The sequence below is a fragment of the Macrotis lagotis genome, chromosome 4 (genome assembly GCF_037893015.1).
Source record: "Macrotis lagotis isolate mMagLag1 chromosome 4, bilby.v1.9.chrom.fasta, whole genome shotgun sequence".
Classification (NCBI taxonomy): domain Eukaryota; kingdom Metazoa; phylum Chordata; class Mammalia; order Peramelemorphia; family Peramelidae; genus Macrotis; species Macrotis lagotis.
The window spans coordinates 21,668,480-21,688,082 of record NC_133661.1 but is presented as its reverse complement, the minus strand read 5'-3'; the positions used below and the strand labels follow the sequence as shown (position 1 = coordinate 21,688,082).

The following is a 19,603-nucleotide window of genomic DNA, read 5'->3' as shown; positions in this document are numbered from 1 at the left end:
AAGATTTCTAGTTTGATCATCCAATTATTAATGGGGAGCCATTCTCCCAAGTTCAAATCCAGCCTCAGACATTTAATATTGGCCTAATTGTGTGACCTTGGGCAAGTCACTTAACCCCATCACCTTGCAAACAAAAAATCCAAAAATGACTTTGAATTTATCTGTTTACATGTTACATCCAGGTCCCTATCTCTAGCTGAATGTTAGCTCCTTAAGGATAAAAATTACTTTGCTTTCATCCCTGTATCTTGGGATTCTGAACATAGTAGGCACTTGGAAAAGGATACCAGAATTAAACTGTATTGAGCTATTAAATAAGCAAACACCGTGCCTGGGAATAAATGGCTTTCCTTTCAATTTTCCATAAGTCAGCCCAGCAGGTTCCCTTGCAGAACTGCTGCGATATCAAAAAAAGTAAAGGAGAAACACTAGGAAACTGTCTGACAAAGGCAAGTGTTCCGAGATGTCTTCTGAGCATGTTTCCGAGGATTCTGAAATGCACCCTCCACCTCTCCCTAATGTTACTCAGGAGTCCTTGTCATAATACATTGGTATGCACATTTATGAAACAAATATTTATTTTCTGCCTTGCCAAAGGAATGGATAGAAATCTTCTAAAGAAAAAACAAGATAGACATAGAAAGGCAATCCCCATATCTATCCTGCCCTGGGTAGAAGATGAAATGCAGATGAAAGCATGGTGGACAGGATAGACTATTCAATTGTGAATCACAGGTTGGGAGTTCAAATCTTGCCTCGAAGACTATGGCTCATAATTTGGAGATCTGGGAAATGCTTCCCATGCAATCAACATAAAAATGTGCCCTCCTGTAAATTTTTTCTTTCTAAATCATGTAAGGGGTGGAGAAAGATGCCCCAGGACAACAGCTGGAATATAAGGAGGAACCTTAGGATATAATCTTGTATGGGAAGACAGAAGTCCTTGGAGGCCACAAGACAGGAGAGGAGTAAAGGACAGGGCAGGGCCAGGCCAAAAGAAGAGCTCACCAGGAGGAAGTTTCCATCTGGTAGCCTTCTATTTTAACTAATTAATCTTGCTAACTAGGTGCGACGCTCAGTTGTTTCTCCTCTGCTGAAGGAATTGTTAGTGGTGTCAGCACCCTCCAACTGTGTGTCCCCTGGGAGAGAATCCTGGTTCCTCTGTCCTAGTGACTGCTTTGCTAGGTGGTATTTGCCAGCCTTTTGACAAGGAGACATGTTACTTCCTTTCTATGGGCCTCAGTTGCTTCATCAGTAAAAAGCGACAGCTAGGCTAAAATAGAATTCCAGGTGTCTCATTAGAAAGGACCTCAGAGATCATCTAGTCCAGCTCCTCATTCGAAAGAAAGAAAGTGTGGTTCAGAGAAATAGTGATTTACCCAAGGTCACCCAAAGGAAAGAGCAGAGGTGAATTTAAACCAGTGTCCTCTGACTGTCCCCTGAACCATGCTACCACCAGGCTTGGTGGTCTCCTTATTCTTAAGATACCTTACCAAAGATATCTGGGGTTGGCAGTTCTTTCAAGCACATCCCATGGGCCTTATTGCTCAGAAAAGCACCTCTCCTTATGTGTGGTCTGCATGTTCCCCCCCAGTAACACAGACATCTGGAAGACCCCGAATTCGCTTCAGACCAATTAAATGTGATAAATGAGCGTGTCGACATACTCTGGTGCTTTGAAACTTGCTCCTATTCTAGCCAACAGAAGACTTTCTCCATTGTTCTCTGTGGCCCTGAAAACAAGAATCTCCACAAAAGAGAGCCAAGAGACAGTTTCTCGCCAACTTTCAACAAACAGAAGTGTGATCAGTCTTTGCAACCAGGAAAGACACGCACATACATACGAGGATTGGTTGGCGATGTTCACGCTGTCTCCAGATCCTGATTTTTTTTACTTCCTTTTTTTTCCTTTTCTTTGGCTCCCCTTATTGTGTTTCCATTCTGAATATGAGCTTCCTTAGAGACAGGGTCATAGCTAGGTGGGGCAGAGGCGGCTGACATCATTTACCTTTACTGAAAGAACTTAAGCTAAGGCTCTAGTTTAAAGGAATTAGTTAAAATTGAAAGCCAGCAGCCATCTCTTCCCAGGCCAGCCCAGCCCAGCAGCCACAGTCCTGAAGACCTTCCCCAGGGAGATCTCCCCATCACCATCCAGTCTGCAACCCCAAAAGCAGTTCAGTTTGCCCTGTTGCCAAACTCTATTCTATTTTATTTTATTTTATTGAGGACAATGGGGTGAAGAGTGACTTGCCCAAGGTCACACAGCTAGGTAATTATGAAGTGTCTGAGGCTGGATTTGAATTTAGGTCACTCCTGACCCCAGGGTCACCTAGCTGCCTCCCTGTGACTCTAAAAGTGAGAAAGTGAGTACCAACCAAGGGTCTAAAGCCCACTAACACACATTCCTCTTCCTCCTCCTTCTTTCACCCTGCTCTCTCTTCACATCTCATCAGGAAACTGCCTCTGTCCAATCTATTTGCTCTCCTCTCATTCTAATTTGTTTATATTTCTCTATCCCTTTGAAGAGAAAAAGAATCAGTTCTCTCTCATTCTTTTTTTTTTATTTTTGGGGTTTTTTTTTTTTTTTGGTTTTTGCAAGGCCATGGAGCTAAGTGACTTGCCTAAGGTCATATAGCCAGGCAATTATGAAGTGTCAGAGGTCATATTTGAACTAGCTCCTCCTGACTAGGGCCGGTGCTCTATCCACTGGGCCACCTAGCCGCCCCGACATCAGTTCTCTTAGAGTCGGTCAGCACAGGTCAAAGCCACCTAGCCGCCCCGACATCAGTTCTCTTAAGAGTCGGTCAGCACAGGTCAAAGCCACCTAGCCGCCCCGACATCAGTTCTCTTAGAGTCGGTCAGCACAGGTCAAAGTCTCAACAAGAAAAGCCAGGTAACAGTGTATACGAAGCAGCCGGCTGGCCGGGAAAGCCCAGTCTCTGCTAAATTTTAAATGCCAAAGCTCATTCTTCCATCTTCCCCGGGGGCCAGAAGAGGGTCCTTCCAGAAGGGCCAACATGAGCACCGTGCACTCGGCCTCCAAACTGCAAAGTTGCGGGGCCCCGGGTTCCTGGCACCTCCAAACAATGCTGGCAGTCTCTGACATGAGTGTACATGGGGAGGGAGGGGAGGGGGGCGCAAACTCAGATCTCTACTGAAAACTGCCCTTACACGTTGTAGACAGCCAGCCAGCCAGTACAGACAGACATGGCTACACGGATACAGACATGCACGGCTACATGGCTACATAGATGCACGGACACATACATACACGGATACATGGCTACACGGCTACATGCACACACAGACAGGACTGCGGCTGCCTCCTCCAGGGAGCAGCAGAAAGCGCCCCTCACTTCCCCGAAGCGTCCAGGTGAACTCCCCAAGCCCGGAGATCTGCCCCCCGCCCCCCATCAGCTTTGGGGGGCCAGAGGGCCGGGCCCCGGGCGGAAGCTGGCCCCTGGGGGGCAAAGGGGGGTGGCGGGGGGGGAAGGACCCCAGTGCGCCCTGGCCCAGCCAGCCTTCTCTTCTCGGAACCCCGGGAGGGAGTGGGGGGCAGGGCCGCTTTCCCAGAGGGGCTCGGGCAGCGGAGGGTCTGGGTTCGAATCCCCCTTGGGCCCCCCATTTAGCGGCTGGAGACCGGACGGTTCTGCCCGGTCAAATAGCGGGGGGTGGCATCCCGGGCCGCCCAGCCTGCAGCCCCCCCGCTCCCCGGAGGCTCGGGGCGCCCCCCGCCCCCCGAGCAGCAACAGGTCGCGGCTCACCTGGGCTCCGGCGCCCGAGGCCATGTTGGGGGCGGCTCCCGCCGGCCAGTGCCCAGCCGGGCCGAGGGGCCGCGGCGCTCGCCAGGTGCCCGCTGCCCGCTGCCCGCTGCCCGCCCGCTCCTGCGGCGGCGCGTCCCGGGGGGCCCGGGGGCAGGTAGAGCCGCCGCGGGGCGGGCCGGGGGCGGGCCGGGGGGCGGTGGCCGCGCCTCGCCGCCCCGCCCCTCACCTGGGCAGGGGCAGCCCGGGCTTCCGAGCCCGCGCCCCGCCCCCTGGCAGAGCCAGGAGCCCCGAGGCCCGGGGCGCGCCCCCAAACCTCCAGAAGCGGGCCCCGCCCCCCGACTCCCCGGAGCCCTGGAAGGGAAGGGACTTGGGTTCTGCTTGAGCGCCCCCTCCTCCTCCTCCTCCTCCCCCTCCTCCTCCTCCCCATCCTCCTCCTCCTCCCTCCTCTTCCTCCTCCTCCTCCCCCCTCCTCCCCCTCCTCCTCCTCCCCCTTCCTCCTCCTCCTCCCCCATCCTCCTCCTCCTCCTCCCCTCCTCTTCCTCCTCCTCCTCCTCCCCCTCCTCCTCCTCTTCCTCCTCCCCCTCCCCCCTTCTCTTCCTCCTCCTCTCCCTCCCCCCTTTCTCCTCCCGCTCCTCCCCCTCCTCCTCCCCCTCCTCCCCCTCCTCCCCCTCCTCCTCCCCTCTCCTCCTCTTCCTCCTCCCCTCCCCCTTCCTCCTCCTCCCCCTCCCCCTTGCTCTTCCTCCTCCTCCCCCTCCCCCTTCCTCCTCCCCCTCCTCCTCCTCCCCTCCCCCCTTCCTCCTCCCCCTCTTCCTCCTCCTCCCCCTCCCCCCTTCCTCCTCCCCCTCCTCCTCCTCCCCCCTCTTCCTCCTCCTCCTCCTCCTCCTCCCCCCTCTTCCTCCTCCTCCTCCTCCCCTTCCTCCTCCTCCTCACTGGTGGGAGCCAAGAGCATCGGGTCCCGCGTTACACTTGGAAGCGACCTGGGGGCCACCTCCCGGCTTGTGCCATCTGCTGAACTCTGGGCCCCCTCGGAAGGTAAATGCAGAAAATGAAAAGCTTGGGTTTGCACAGGGAAGGGCATCTGGATGGCGCGGGGGGGGGGGGGGGAGCTTGGAGTCAGTTTGAATCACTGGCTGGGTGACCTTGGACAAGTCCCTTCACCCTGATCGCCTGGCATCCAGAACCATCTCCAGTCGTCCTGACCCCTATCTGGCCACTGGACCCGGATGCTCACGAGGAGAAAGGGAGGCTGGGGACCTAGCACAGTCCCCTCCCTCAAATCCAGTTCATGTGCTTGTCAAGGCATCACCTCCCGGAGGAGATGGGCAATTCACAGGAGGCGATCCACAGACCCCATTTCTTTCCCTATTTTAAAGACTTTTTTTCCTTTTTAATTTTTTTCCTTTTTTTAAATAACATTTTCCATGATGACTCTTTTGGAATCATTGTATTGCTGAGAAGAGCTTATCAATCTTAGTTGATCATTGTAGGCAATATTCTTTCTCCTCATCAGAGCAGGAGAGTGAAGTGATGAAGGTGGCACATTTTCCTCATCTTTTTGTCAGGTCCGGGTTGTCAGTTTTAAAAGAGGAGGGTGGCAATAACATCCCTGAAAACACTACATTAGGATCCTAAGTAAGGAGCTGGAAGATTGCTCAGAAACCATCATTCATGTTTTTCTTTCTTTCTTAAAGATGAGACTGCTGAGGCTCACAAGAATAGTAAATGGGAGAGCTGGGGTTCAGATTCAGGTGCTTGACTCTATTTCTAGTGCCTTTCCTAGATGATAATTTTCCATTATAGAAACTGTTTTGTTTAACAGTGGAGATTAAAGTAAAAAGCTCCTTGATTACATATTTTATAGCTTGACTATTTCCTTTTTATTTTCAAGAAAGGCAGTAGGGTTAAGTGACGTGTCCAAGTTCACACAGCTAGGTAATTATTAAGTATCTGAGACCAGATTTGAATTCAGGTCCTTCTGTCTCCAGAGGCAGTGCTCTATACATCCTTTTTTTATGTAAAAAATACTTTAACAGGAAATAGTTTGTGTGAACATAAATAAACTTTATAAATGTGAAAAATATAAATAAATTTGTAATGAATGTTTTCTCCCAAGCATAAGCTTATTTTGCTTATTGGAATTCATGTTGACCTTGATAGCAAAAGAGCAGGACTTAGTGTTATAAAAGAAATTCAAAATGAAAAACAAAAACAAAATTTTGATTTCTTAGACTACAGCACTGATTTTTAAATATTTCTCAAGTTCAATGCTATTTGCAATGTGTTCTACAGAAATGTTTGTTTAATGAAGATTTTAAGTTTCCCAAATTTTTTAACCAAAATTGGCCAAACTTTGCATTTTTGTCTCTAAATATAGATATATCCACACATATATTATTATTCAAATATGATATATACACATATAATATGTATATACATATTTTATATATTATATTATATAATGGCATTGTTATATATCATATAAATATATTATATATACATACGGAAATATATATTTTTTATTCAAATAGAAAAGAAAAAGCATGAGAGTCGTTAAAAATTAAGATAATTTCAAAAACACAAAATGAAAGTTAGTCTTCTAGTACATTTTCTCTCTTATTCAAGGTGATTTTTTTGTAGTTAAAAATAACTAATTTAGAAACCTGAACAAATGGTACATTTTTATTTTTAGAAATACAGTCTTTTAGAAAAGTTTTAAAATTTCAAAGTTAACTTTATTGAAGTTAATCAATTACTTAAAATCAGGTACCAAAATTAAAAAATGCTTGAAAATATACCACTTTCTCGTTTTGTACAGATAGGTGTTTCTCATTTTATGACTAATCATTTAATGGAATTTCAAACTTTAATTAGGACAAAAACTTATGATATATTACCTTAAAATTCAAATTTATAGCAATCCCTAGTAGGCAGTGTATCCGTAGCATTTTCCCCATGTAATACTAGAGAACTAGCCCTGTAAGTCAGACCTTCCCCACTGCCCTGATTGATTTCTGGGCCAGCGGACTGCTTGGGAAGTAGATTTTTCATTAATGGGACTTTCAAACCAAGAGATGGACTCTCTCCTTGCAGATACATTTGTAACGTGTGCTCCTCCCCACTTCTTTTGTTTTATATCACATTTTTTTCCTGTTGTTAAGGAAATTAATATCATCCTTTGAGTAGGTAGAAAAAAGTTCCATCAAGCCAGCTTATAATGCAACTTCTATTAAATGAGAATGCTATTAATTTTTGCCCTTGAGGTTTTGTGCAAAAACACTTGAATCTGCTTCCAAAAGAAAAAAAAGTCCTGTTTGGTAACTTGATTTAATATTAAGTAACTTTGAGGTAGAACAATTTCCTTCTTTTCTCTCTCGTAAAGGTTTCTTATTGTAAAAAATATTCATTTCACAGGAAAGGGCTCTAAAACTTTCTCTGCATTTTTTCCTTTGTGAAAATTCTCTTTGTATCATTCAATTATTTTCTATATTCTTTCTTTCCAGGGAACTTTTGATCTCCATCCTTAGCCATACATTTTTTCCTTTTCTGATTTCATAGGATTTCTCATGCCATTGGAAGGTTTATCATCATCATAACCCTGCTTTCCATTTCAGAAACTGAATTGATCACATTGACAATTGTTTTAATTGTCAGATTGTGAAATGACTTTTTATAAGTGGTTCTTGTTTTTCTAAATTCCACCTGGTTTCCTTTTCTTTAGAACAGTGAGAAATGTTTCTAGTACGTTAGCAGAATTGAGAAAATTTCTTGTTTGGAGTTCTGAACCACAAATGCAACAGTTTTCATTGTGTTGCAATAGAGATATAAATTTTGGAGTGGACTTTTTTTGGATTTTGATGTGGTCCATAACCATTATTTCTCTCATGATAATAACTGGAAACATATGCTTTTCTCAGTAAGACTGTACAAAATATTCTATGGCTTCTTTAGATGATGCAAAAGGATTTGTAGGTTATTTTAGTGAAGACTCATAAAATTCTTCATCAAGTCTACTCTCATCTAGGGGGCAGCCAGGTGGTAGAGTGGATAGAGCATCATCCCTGGAGTCAGGTGAACCTGAGTTCAAATATGGCCTCAGATGTTCAAGAATTGCCTAACTGTGTGACCTTGGGCAAATCACTTAACTCCATTGCTTTAAATAAATAAAATTTAAACAACAGTTTCCTCCCATTTAGTTTATTGGTCCTCACATAAGTGAATTTCACTCCTTTGACTTCATAAGCAGCACTCACCAAAACAAGGCTTCCATAAACATTATATAAGTAAACTCTAGAACATGGATAAATGAAAGCTGTATTTATGTGTGTGTGTGTGTGTGTGTGTGTGTGTGTGTGTGTATGTGTGTGTGTGTTTATGCTGCAGAATTTCAGTATTTTATCTATATTGTCAGTTTCAAACAAGCAATTTTATGAAGTGAGGTTCCCAAATGTCACCCTATAGAAACTTTAAGTTTTGTTGTTGGAAATGATTTCAAGGTTCTTCAGGCTTGCACACTTGTTCAGCTTATCAAGATTTATGATATTTAGTCTGTATTATCTTCTACTAAAGAAACTATCACATGTGATATACCACATGAAGCCAGGACTTCCTGTGACCAAGTTACTGTTTGTATTTCATTTTCAAAAGCAGATCGGGACATCAGGAAGGTGATGCCATGACATGCAAGTGAATTGGATCTGTGAGGGGGAGGGGGTTTTATAAAGTAACCAGATTCACTTTCTCCTTTAAGCCATCTGGGTCTAGTGGCCAAATATGGAATGGGAGGAGTGGAGATGGCCCTGGATGCAGGGGAGACCTTTAGCTTTTAAATCTAAGCTTTTTCCAAGGATCTGTTACCAGGACTCACTTGGGAAAGCCATTCAGCATCCTCGGGGTTTTCTCCTTCTTAAGAGGTTGCCTCCACATGACTCTATGACTATTTTCCAAACACCAAAATAGATTTATGTCACTTAGACTTAGTGTGAATGCAGTCTTGTATTGTATCTCTCAATCCAGATTTAGAGTTTGGGTTTCTATATATAGATATTTATTGATAAATGCAGCCTTTAGAGTTTCAATTGAATTTGGAGATGCTAACCAAGAAAAATGGTCAGAGCACTGTCTTTAGACTCAGGCAATGTGGGTATAAATTATACCTCTGCACCCAGGTCAGGTCAAGGATCGATTTCCTAAATGAGGGAAGAATGGATGGAGAAAGAAAGGAAGCTTATACTAAATAATTTTTATAGTCCTTTCTAACTCCAACATGGAAGATAGCATAGTGACCTATTTAAGACTATTGGAAATGCTTTGTTATTCTTGCAGCCTCTAAAATATTAAAGTGGTCTAGAAATTCATTCCTCTCCATGATTGGCTTCTAAATATGAGAAGAGGACACAGTTCATTGTTTCATCGTGTTTAAAACATACAAGTGCACACACACAAACATACACAAACACACATACACCTTTAACCATGAGAACTGGGAAGGTGGATGAGTCAGAGGATTGAGCAGCCTTAAAAAATGTTTACCTCCTTTCCTTATGCATCTCAATTTCCTTTTAATAGTTTAAAATGTGAAATGCCAGTTTTTCAGAGAACTGCAGGGGGCAAGGGAGGGAAGCTGGTTTGGACCACTCATAAATCACTCGTTGGGTAACAAGCTGCTTTTTAAAAACATTTCTCTGTTATCTTTGAAACAGGGGCTCAAGTTACAGTAGGCCTTTGGTTATTATGCAATGTTTCTTAGAACAGTTTTAAACTCTTGTCTGAGTGGGCAGGCAAACCCAAGCTTCTCCTTCCCACTAAAGCCCATTTTGTTGTTGTTGTCATCTTTGATTTAAAATATTAATCTTCTCTTAGGAAGAGGCATTGTAGTCTAATGCTGTCATAAAAATCCATCACAAAGAGAGTATCAGCTAAGAGTTGGGGAGGAAAGGGAAGTGGGAGAGACTTGAGGAGAGAAGAGAAGGTTTGGAAAAGCTCTTATGAAGAGTGAAATAGGGAATCGATGATGAATCAAAGAATATTGGCTTGAGTGAATACTTGGTTGAAATTAGATAGCAAAGATTCATATTGTACCCATTCAGTATGGTTATGTGACTTCCACCTTTAGCACAAAAGGGGCACAAGATTCAAGAGCAGAAGATAGTGCAGAATTGAGTTGGCTATCTTTGAAGTCAAGATGGGAGAGGAGGAAGTGATATGCTTGTCCTTCATTTTTGAAGAAGACCACAACATCAGGGGGGTGACGCCATGACAAGCACATGAATTGGATTTGAGTGAGGGGGATGCTGTGCTAAGTCACCATCTTCACTTTCTTCTCCAGAACCATCTGGGTTCAGTGGCCAGATATGACTCAGGTGAGTAGAGATGGCTCTGGATGTGAGGCAATCAGGGTTAAATGACTTGTCCAAGGTCACACAGCTAGTAGCAGTCAAGTGTCTGAGGCAGAATTTGAACTCCTGTCCTCCTGACTTCAAGACCAGTGCTCTATCCACTGCCCCATCTAGCTGCTCGGTGACAAAAGGCAACAGGAAAAAGAAGGAATTGAAAAGGCAAAGGGTAATTATCTGAAAAAGTCCTGAGAAGGAGAAGGATTGGAAATTTTAAGGAGTGAGAAGAATGGATCTGGGAGGAATGAGGCATAAGGAGTAATAGAAAGCTAGAAAGTTATGATCAGATAGAAAAACATCAGAAGTTTGCATGAGGGAAATGAAATACTCATAGATAATGATGAGTTTAAGAATTATCATCTCAATGTGCACCTGTGATAGAGTTATGGAGGAAACCATGGAATTTAAGGTGATAGCAAGAGCCTCAACGTGGATCTCTTGGTATAAGGGTAGGAGTTGGTGGAAGATGGTGAGTTCTATGTGTTCCATTCCTCGAAGAATAAAAGGAGAAAATATTTGGCCACCAACAACTATCCTAATCTGGAAGGTTTGATCTGTGAATTTCAAAGTTGCTGATTGATGGAGTTAAAGGTGCCATCTAGAAGGATCAGTAGGAAGCACAGAGTATTTCAATTTCCCCTCTAAGATCAGTGTATTAGGGGTGTGGGTGAAGGTACAGCCAGTGATGGAGAGGGTGGCCAGGCACAGAGAATCATCAGGGTGAGGTAAGTTTCAGGGAGGGCTAACAAATGAAGGAATGTGGAGACAGAGAGGGTCCAGAATAAAGGAAAGTACGTGTCAGTATGGACTAGAAATTCTAAATGGTGTAGTGGAACGGGTGACTGACTTGGATGGGGTAGGGTTGAGAAGGCTAGGCATATAAGAGCAGCATGTAGGTTTGGGGGGGGTAGAGTTTTCCTATGTTGATGTTGGCTGATTAATACAAGTACAAGAAGAGAAACAGATGCTGAGAAATTGATAGCCTTAGGGATTGTAGTGGGTGGTAGAAATAAAAGCTTCTTCACTTGGGAGCCAACCTTCTTTTGATGATCCTACCCACACCTAACTACCTAACTACTTGGTCTTCATGGAAACCTGTATTGAAAGTCTTTCTACCTTGGCAGGGCCTTCAAGAGCCAGCAGTATTGTTGGTGTTGCCTTTGTGAATTCAGGGTCAGTTTTGTGTGTGTGTGTGTGTATATGTGTGTGTGTGTGTATTTGTGTGTTGTATTGAGTATGTATAAATATGTGTTTATAAATGTGAGAGTGTATTGTGTAAATGAGTGTATTTGTGTGTGTGTGAGAGAGAGAGAGTTGCATGTGTGTGGAGAGCCTTATCATGACATCACCAACAATGAGATCCTAGTTGGAGGCTCCTAAAGCCTGTCCTATGGGTTCTGTGATGGAAGTAATTTACTGCAGCTGTTATTTGCTTCATTGTCTAAAAGGGGACTGAACTGAAGTGACTTGCTCAGGGTCTCACTGCAGCTTAAAATTCAACCCCAGTGCCAACTCCAGTTTTGTCTTCATTCCACTCTGCCCCACTTGCTTCCAGAGCAAAGACATTAATCCATAGCAACACTGAAAACTAAGCACCAAGGGTTGTGATCTGCCTCAGCACCCACAGGGTCTCAAAATACTGACACAGACACAATCTCTGTCCACACACTCATACAAACTTTGCCCTGAACTGAACCCATTCCTCATCCCTGGCTGACATTTTTCTTTTTCCTGGAGGTCAGGTTAGGGCTATAAATCCTTCCCTGATCTCCCTGGCTCCAGTTCTCTTCCTCCTCACTTTCTTAGATAACATAGCTAGATTCTCTCTTTTGGCCCAATCAAGTTTTGTGACTTTGGGCAAATGCTTAACCTTTCTACACCTCAATGTTCTCATCTGTAAAATGGAAATACTAACAGTATCTACTTCATTAGATTGTTGTGAAGCTCAAGTAAATTGATAGATGTAACAAAACTTAAAGCACAATATGATAATAATAATAAATTAGCTAGTATTTATGTAGTGCTTTAAGATTTATAAAGTATAAATATCTCATTTCTTTACAGCAACCCTGGGTAGTAGTGCTTTTATTATTATCATCCCTATTTTACAGATGAGGAAATTGAGGCAGATGGAGGTTGTGGCATGCCCAGTGCCCTACAGCCAGTAAATGTTTGAGGCTGGATTTGAGTTTTTATTGTTATTATGGCTATTGCCTCATATTCACTTGCATACGCAGATTGTAAGCATTTCGGAGATGGGTATGTAGCATTTGTCCCCAGCACCCACCCACATCCTTGCACATGACTGAACATTTATTAAGATACCTTTTGTGAGCAGCCAGGCCTGAAACAATAATCAAGGCAAGTCCTTGGAGTGTTTCTGGGAGAGGGGAAGACAGTGTGCCCACAGTCAGTGCTGGTTCCTGCTGACTGCTGGCAGACAATCTTGGGAATTGATTGGCTGAGGAGCAGCCTTTGATCAGGGACAGGACTACCTGGGTTTCAAATCCATGATCCCGAGATTAGACCATCACTGCTTGTGGTCAAAGGGCCCTTCAAAGCTGCAGTTACATGGTGTTCTTTAGAACATGTTCAAGACAAGAGTCAGTTGGCATGAGTTTCCAACCGTGGAAATGTAGCATTTCAGAACTTGGGCATGTTATTTACTTTGGACATGTCTCTTGGGCATGGGTTTCCAGATCCATTTGCCATTTTCCAAAGTGCTTTGGTGAATTGATGGCATGCCAAACTTCCTTCTCCTATGGCTGAGTTTCTGATGATAAAGCTGGTCCCTTGATAACAGACTCCTTTGCCCTTGCCTGTCTGCCTCTCACAATTATAACTCCCTGGCACTGAAATTTATCTTTTCGAGAAGCAAGTTTTCTGACTAATAGAGGCTGGGGAACCATTTGTCAAGTATACAATAGAAAAGAACTGGGGAGAAGCTCAAATCAAGCATTCTTCCGGGTCCTTCCTAACTCTAAGATTCAATGAAGCCAATCCCCCCTCCCATCACACATCTCTCTAGTGGTATCCTTTGCCTTTTCACATATCATCTGCTGACAGCCAGCTCATGTCTCCCATGCATCTCTCCATTCCTCTTTGGGTGACCCTCAGCTTTAATTCATTGGAGATTGTGCTATTGTATGACTCACAGCCATATGATACAGCCAAAAGCAGAGTGGGATTTAAAAATGGACTTCTAGTTTATGTAGGAAGCTTGCAGGTCATTAGAGGTACTCAGTGATTTCTCAAAGTTTGCTTCCTCCTCTTATCCAATTTTATATCAGTCTTATACTGTCCACATACTGTGTCCATTTGAGAGATGTATACCGATGGATCACCTTTATGTTCATCTAACTTGATAATAAACATTCTTCATCCAGTGGGTTTTCCTCTGTGTGAATTCTTTGGAATATCTAATTTAGAAGAGTGCAGAGTAATAATTTTACTTTATAATTGCCCTCTTTTCTTCCTGTGCTATTTCAGTTAAAGCCTTTGGTTTGAGCGAACCATTGAAGGGCAAATACATTGATGGGGCCTTGTGATCTATTGTTTTTAGAGTGCGGATAGACAGAGGAGATCTGTCCTCCAAGTTGAAGGGTGACCCTCAGGTTCACCTGCTGTGGGCTAGGTGTGAAATCAAGCACAAAGTCCTTTTTGAAGATGCTGGACACCTGTAGGAATTTCCCAGAAATTACTATTAGAATAATATTAATAATTATAATACCATTTATATTTTACATATAGTATTTAATATAGATATAATTATAAAATGACTGTTCAGATATCACTTGGATTTAGCTGAATGGCCTGCAGTAAATATTCTTTTGACTTTTTAAAAAGTCATGTAAAAACAGATTTGTGAGAGTTAAGAACATACCCTGGGTCAGATAATTTCCCTTCTTAAAGTTGTTTTTGTCTAAATCATTAGTTACTAGTTAGGATGATTCCATCTGAGGTTTATCCTGTTCTTCTGTTTCATCTCTTAATCCCTTTCAGTCATCACTGAATTGAAACATCTTTCCCCAAAATTGCCAAATGATTTCTCAACCTTTTTTGCAGCCTTTGATGTAATGGACCATCCTCCTCCCATATGCTTTCTCTTTAGGTTTTCATGACTGTGGTCTCAGGTTCTCATATCTAGCTGACCATTACTTATCAGTTTCTTTGCTAATCCTCTCTGCAATTCTGGAGATTCCCCCCGCCCCCCAAACTCTATCTGAATCCTCTTCTCGTCTCTTTGTATAATCTGTCTCTCTTATTGACCTCAATAGTTTCCAAGCATTCTACATCTTTATGAAGATTTCATGTATATTTGTATATATCCATGCAGGCATGTGAATGTATCATACATGTATACATCCATGTCATCTCTATCTTCGCCTGAACTTCTCTTTCTAATCTGTATCTGTTTCTCTATTCATATATAGATAGCTATAGCTATAGCTATAGAGATAGAGATGATAGAGATAGATAGATAGATAGATAGATAGAGAGAGAGAGAGAGAGAGAGAGAGAGAGAGATGAATATTATGGATCCTGTGGCCTGGGTTCCTATTTTACTGATTACTCTTTCCTATCTGGCCAATCTGTAGACATCTTGAACTCAACATGTCCAAAAATAACTTAGTTTTATCTCCCAAACTATCCTTTCTAACCACCTTCTGTCAAGGCAACCCCCCCCCCCCATCTCCTGAGTCACCCTGTTTGCCAACCAGTATACTCACCATAGACTCTTTTTTTAAAGTTTTTGCAAGGCAGTGGGGTTAAGTGGCTTGCCCAAGGCCACACAGCTAGGTAATTATTAGGTGTCTGAGGCCAGATTTGAACTCAGGTCCTCGTGACTCCAGGGCCGGTGCTCTATCCACTGTGCCACCAAGCCACCCCTACCATAAATTCTTGACTTTCTCTCAATCTCCATATTTAGTCCATTACCAAATCTTATTGATTCCCTTGTGTCCCTTGTATGGACACAAGGGAATCATTGTACAAAACTGACTTGTGCAAAACTGGCTATCACTCTAGCTCAAACCCTATCACCTCAGCTATTGAAGTCAGCCACTAAATGACTTTTCAACCTTTAGTTTCTTTTCTTTCAAATCCATTTCCCATTCAACTGCTAGTGTTATTTCTAGAAATGATCATGTTACTCCACTGATCTAGAAACTATTACCTCCAGGATAAACTTTAAATGCCTTTAGTTGGCCATTTTTGTAGATTTATTGCATGTTGCTCTTTCTAAACTGCTATAGTTCAGTCCAAAACCCTTATTGCTGCTCCTCACACACAACTCTTTATCTCATATTACCATGGCCATGTGTCCCCTTGCCTCTGAATACATCTCCTCCCGTCTTCCAATTGCAGCTTCCTTCAAAGTTCAACTCAGATTGCAGATCCTGCATGTACCATTTCAATACCCTTGGCTTCTCTTCCCTTAGACAAATGACCCTAATTAATTTAGATATAGTTCTTTGTTTAAATATTCACTTCCCTAAGAGAATAGAAGACCCTCGAGAGCAAGGACTGTTTCATTTTTTATTTTTACTTTCTGTATGTCTAGTGTATAGCACATACTAGATGCTTCACAAATTTTTCTGTTTGATCTATTCATTCTTTGGCTCTTGTAATTTAAAGCAAGTTGGGCTTCCTGCCTAACATGTTATAAGCTCATCCATACATATACAATCCCCAGTTTCCTCCTACACACTTTGCTCTCATTATTACAGTTTCAATCATCTTTCTGATGCACATTGATGGATTTGGAGAATTAAAGTTTTCACTGGGAACCCATTAGTAATCTAGACAGCCAATGACTTTGAATATCAGACTCCTCACATTTCATTTATACCTGTGCTGTTGAATTGAGGCTGATGGGAGTATTGAGTTTCATTTCTATCCCAGGCTTTTTCCTAATTTAATGAGTCTAACACACATTAGTTTTATTATAAGATGATAACATTTCATAATGCCATCTCTAATTTGGGCACATTTCTTTGTAGACTGATTTCCTAAATTGCCCCATTTGAGCAATAACCCAGATGGATTTTTGACTAAGGCTTTAAAGTTTTCATAAGTTTTATATTTGTATGTGAATCAAACAAGAGTAAATAATAATTAAGAGAAGGCCCAAGGGCTATGCTGGTATCAATCAGTGGGCATTTATTTATTTATTTTTAATGATTTCTTATTGATCACTTGTGTTTTTATATTTTCTTGAACTATCCCTTCTAAGTGTGAATTACAAAAGAAAGGACTGGGGGAAGGGGAGGAAGGCAGGTCAGTAAAACAACATCATCCAGATCTGATAGTCGGGCCAATTCAGGGAGTATTTTTAAAGCTCCTGCAAGGTGCTTGGGGTTGGTGATGCCAAGATAGAAAGGAGGCAGGTCCTGCCCTGGAGGAACTTGTATGCCATCCAGGAAACAAAATGGACATATGTAAATCTATTCAAAGTAAAAGCAAGATATTATCTGGAAAGAAGTATTGACATGGGGGAAGGAGAGCCCAGGAAAGGCTTTATCTTTGAGGTATTCACAACATATCAAAGAGTATTTAGCTGGTTGACTAGATCTTCCTTGGAAGATTTGCAGAAAGTCTTGAGAAATAATCACAATAACAATAACTGACGTTTATAGTGTGCTGAGGTTTGAAATGTGCTTTACAAATATAATCTCATTTCATCCTTACAACCAAAACATGGAGGTACTGTTGTTCTCTTCATTTTATAAATGAGGAAATTGAGGCAGATAGTGCTCAAGTAACCTCTCTGAAAATCCAGATCTTTCCGATTTCAGCCCCAGTGTGCAATCCAATCCTCCACGATAAAGGTCGAGGTATTGGTTGCCATCTAGAAGATCTACTCCCGTGGATGAGATCCTGTGTACATTGAAATAGTAAGTCTTGATTAAGTATTCATTTTCACTGAGTCATTTGCTGAACTGAAGGCCACAGGGTCGTAGATAAGAAGCTGGAAGGGACCTCAGTGGCTATTTGGGACAACTTCTATATATTTCAGATGAGAAAACTGAGCCCCAGGGATATTCAATGCCTAGCCCAAGGCCAAATGGGTAATATCAGAGGTGGGATTGGAGCTCGATTGTTCTGGCACCAGATTCAACCTCTCCACTTCTCTTGTGAAATGTCTTACCTGTTTATTTGTATCCTTCATCTAATTCTTCTGGGAGTGAACTTAGTCAACTTTACTTTCTTGTTATGTATGTCACTTTCATTCTGAATTGTTAGGATTCTCGTTTTTCCACCTTAAAAATGTTGCAAAGAAGGGAAATACTTTCATAATGCCTTCTAATCATTTTGTCCTTTAACTTTTTAACTTGTGTATTGGGAGAAATAGGTTTTTATTGTCATTTTTTGATTTTAGATCATCTGTATCACTTCTGGCGATAATTTAGTCTGACTTCCTTATTTTACATGAAACCCTGACCGTGTTTCCAGAGAGAGAGAGAGAGAGAGAGAGAGAGAGAGAGAGAGAGAGAGAGAGAGTGCTTCATCACAGCCTGGTTAAGTTTAGATCCTTGAGTCATTGGTTCATGTCTGTCCTTTCATATTTGTTGTTGTTCAGTCCTTTCAGTCATGTCTGACTCTTCGTGACCCGACTTGGAGTTTCCTTGGCAAAGATACTGGAATAGTTTGCCAATCCTTTCTCTAATTTTAATATGAGGAAGTGGAGACCCAGTATTTTTGGTCAAATTTAAACTTAGTCTATAGTAGATAGGATGGCAGATTCAGAATCAAAAAGATTTATCTTTTTGAGTTCAAATATGGCCTCAGAAATTAACCAACTGTGTGACCCTGGGCAAGTCTCTTAACCTAGCTTGCCTTTAGTTTCTTCATCTGTAAAATGAGATGCAAACCATTCCAGTATCTTTGCCAAGAAAACCCAATCCCCCCTTTTTTAATAACTTCTTATTTCTATCATAATTTAGTTCTTTCAGCTAAAGAAAAACTGCTTTTCCCCTTGGCCCTAGCAGTAAAAGGCTCATACAGATGAGGAAATCAAATCCCAGAGAAGTGAAGAATCTCAGGGGAGGAGCCGAGAGGGGCACACAGATAGTGGAATGTAATTATTTAGAGAACTTGGATTCTTTCATTTTCATTTTTGTATTCTCAGATCTCAGAATATCACAACTAACAGTCTTTTAATAAATCTTAAATTGAATTAGACAGTTGGGATTTGACCTGGGATATTTTGCTTCCAGAGCAAGTACTTTTTCAACCCTAACAGCAATAATACACAAAGGGAATGAATTTCAGTGACAATAATCAAATGTTAAAAAATTATTTCTGTGCTAGATTTGGTTGGTATTTTGTTAGATTTTTAAGAGCAGTAGAAGGTTTTCTTTGAGGGCTAGAGAAGGGATCAGAAGATAGTATAGTCCCTTTTAACTTTTTTGCCAACAATAAGGATGAAAATTCTGAATTTTTTAAATTGATAGTTTACTTGTTAATGCCTAAATTTTAATAGCTCAGAATGTTGACTATTTTTCAAAATCAATAAAAATTTTAAATAATATTTTTAAAATATCACATTCATTTTTAATATATTGAACTTTTTTGAAACTAAGTACTCTATAATGATATGTGAATTAGAGAAGAATTCAAAAAGTGTACCTTCGCACCAACCCTGGAGTCAGGAGGACCTGGGCACTTAATGATTATCTAGCTGTGTGGCCTTGGGCAAGCCACTTAACCCCATTTGCCCTGCAAAAAAATGTATCTTCCTTCCTTCATTGCAGAAATGGGAAAAAATATATATATACATATATATATATATGAAATATTTCATTTACTGATAAGTACAATTGATGGTTTGTTTTCTTGAACAATTTCTTGTTTCTTTTTAAATTTTGTTACAATTGAGTTTGGTCTTGTTCTTTCCATTTATCCATTTATCATATACTATTCTCCTCACTCTACTTATGTTACTATGTGTTAGTTCATATTAAGTACAAATTGCTTTCAAGAATGGACCAATTATCAACTGTGCCTTTCTTCCCTAAAGGTCATAGGTTTGGAATCAAAGGATTTAGGCCCAATTTCTGACTCTGTTATCCATCTATATGACATTGAGTAAAATACTTAACTTCACTGGGTCTTAGTTTCCACGTGTGTAAAATGAAGTAATTGAACTTGAACTTTAACTTCGCTTCCAGTCCTAAATATATAATCTTATGACTATTTCTACTTTTTGTCATCCATGACAATTTTCTGATAACAAGTTGCTTTCATTTGTATTTCTCTTTTTAGGGATTTGGAGCAATCTTTTGTCAATCATATATTTTAGACAATGATATTTAGGTTACTTAAGATTTAGTGATAGATGTTTTTTTCTTTCATTCTTTCATTGTAATTACTTATAATGATTACATTATATTATGAATTGTTAAAAAAAATGAATGATTGGCAAATTCTGCCATGGGATTCAAA

General features: G+C 41.6%; 1 protein-coding gene and 1 pseudogene across 3 annotated transcripts in view; one reads left to right on the top strand and one right to left on the bottom strand.

Moving 5' to 3' along the window:
• The first annotated feature begins 6,533 nt into the window (after positions 1-6,533).
• The window catches only part of ANK3 (ankyrin 3), a 702,796-nt gene continuing 689,726 nt past the window's right edge, over positions 6,534-19,603 (top strand). For 2 of the 3 annotated variants that reach the window (XM_074232306.1, XM_074232303.1), the window contains exon 1: positions 6,536-10,123. In XM_074232306.1, the coding sequence (XP_074088407.1) occupies positions 10,115-10,123 (9 nt within the window). In that variant the 5' untranslated portion in view covers positions 6,536-10,114. Of the gene's footprint in view, positions 10,124-19,603 lie in introns of all 3 variants that reach the window. The other variant, XM_074232298.1, reaches the window with a different exon arrangement.
• On the bottom strand, positions 7,165-8,687 carry LOC141522612 (dTDP-D-glucose 4,6-dehydratase-like; annotated as a pseudogene).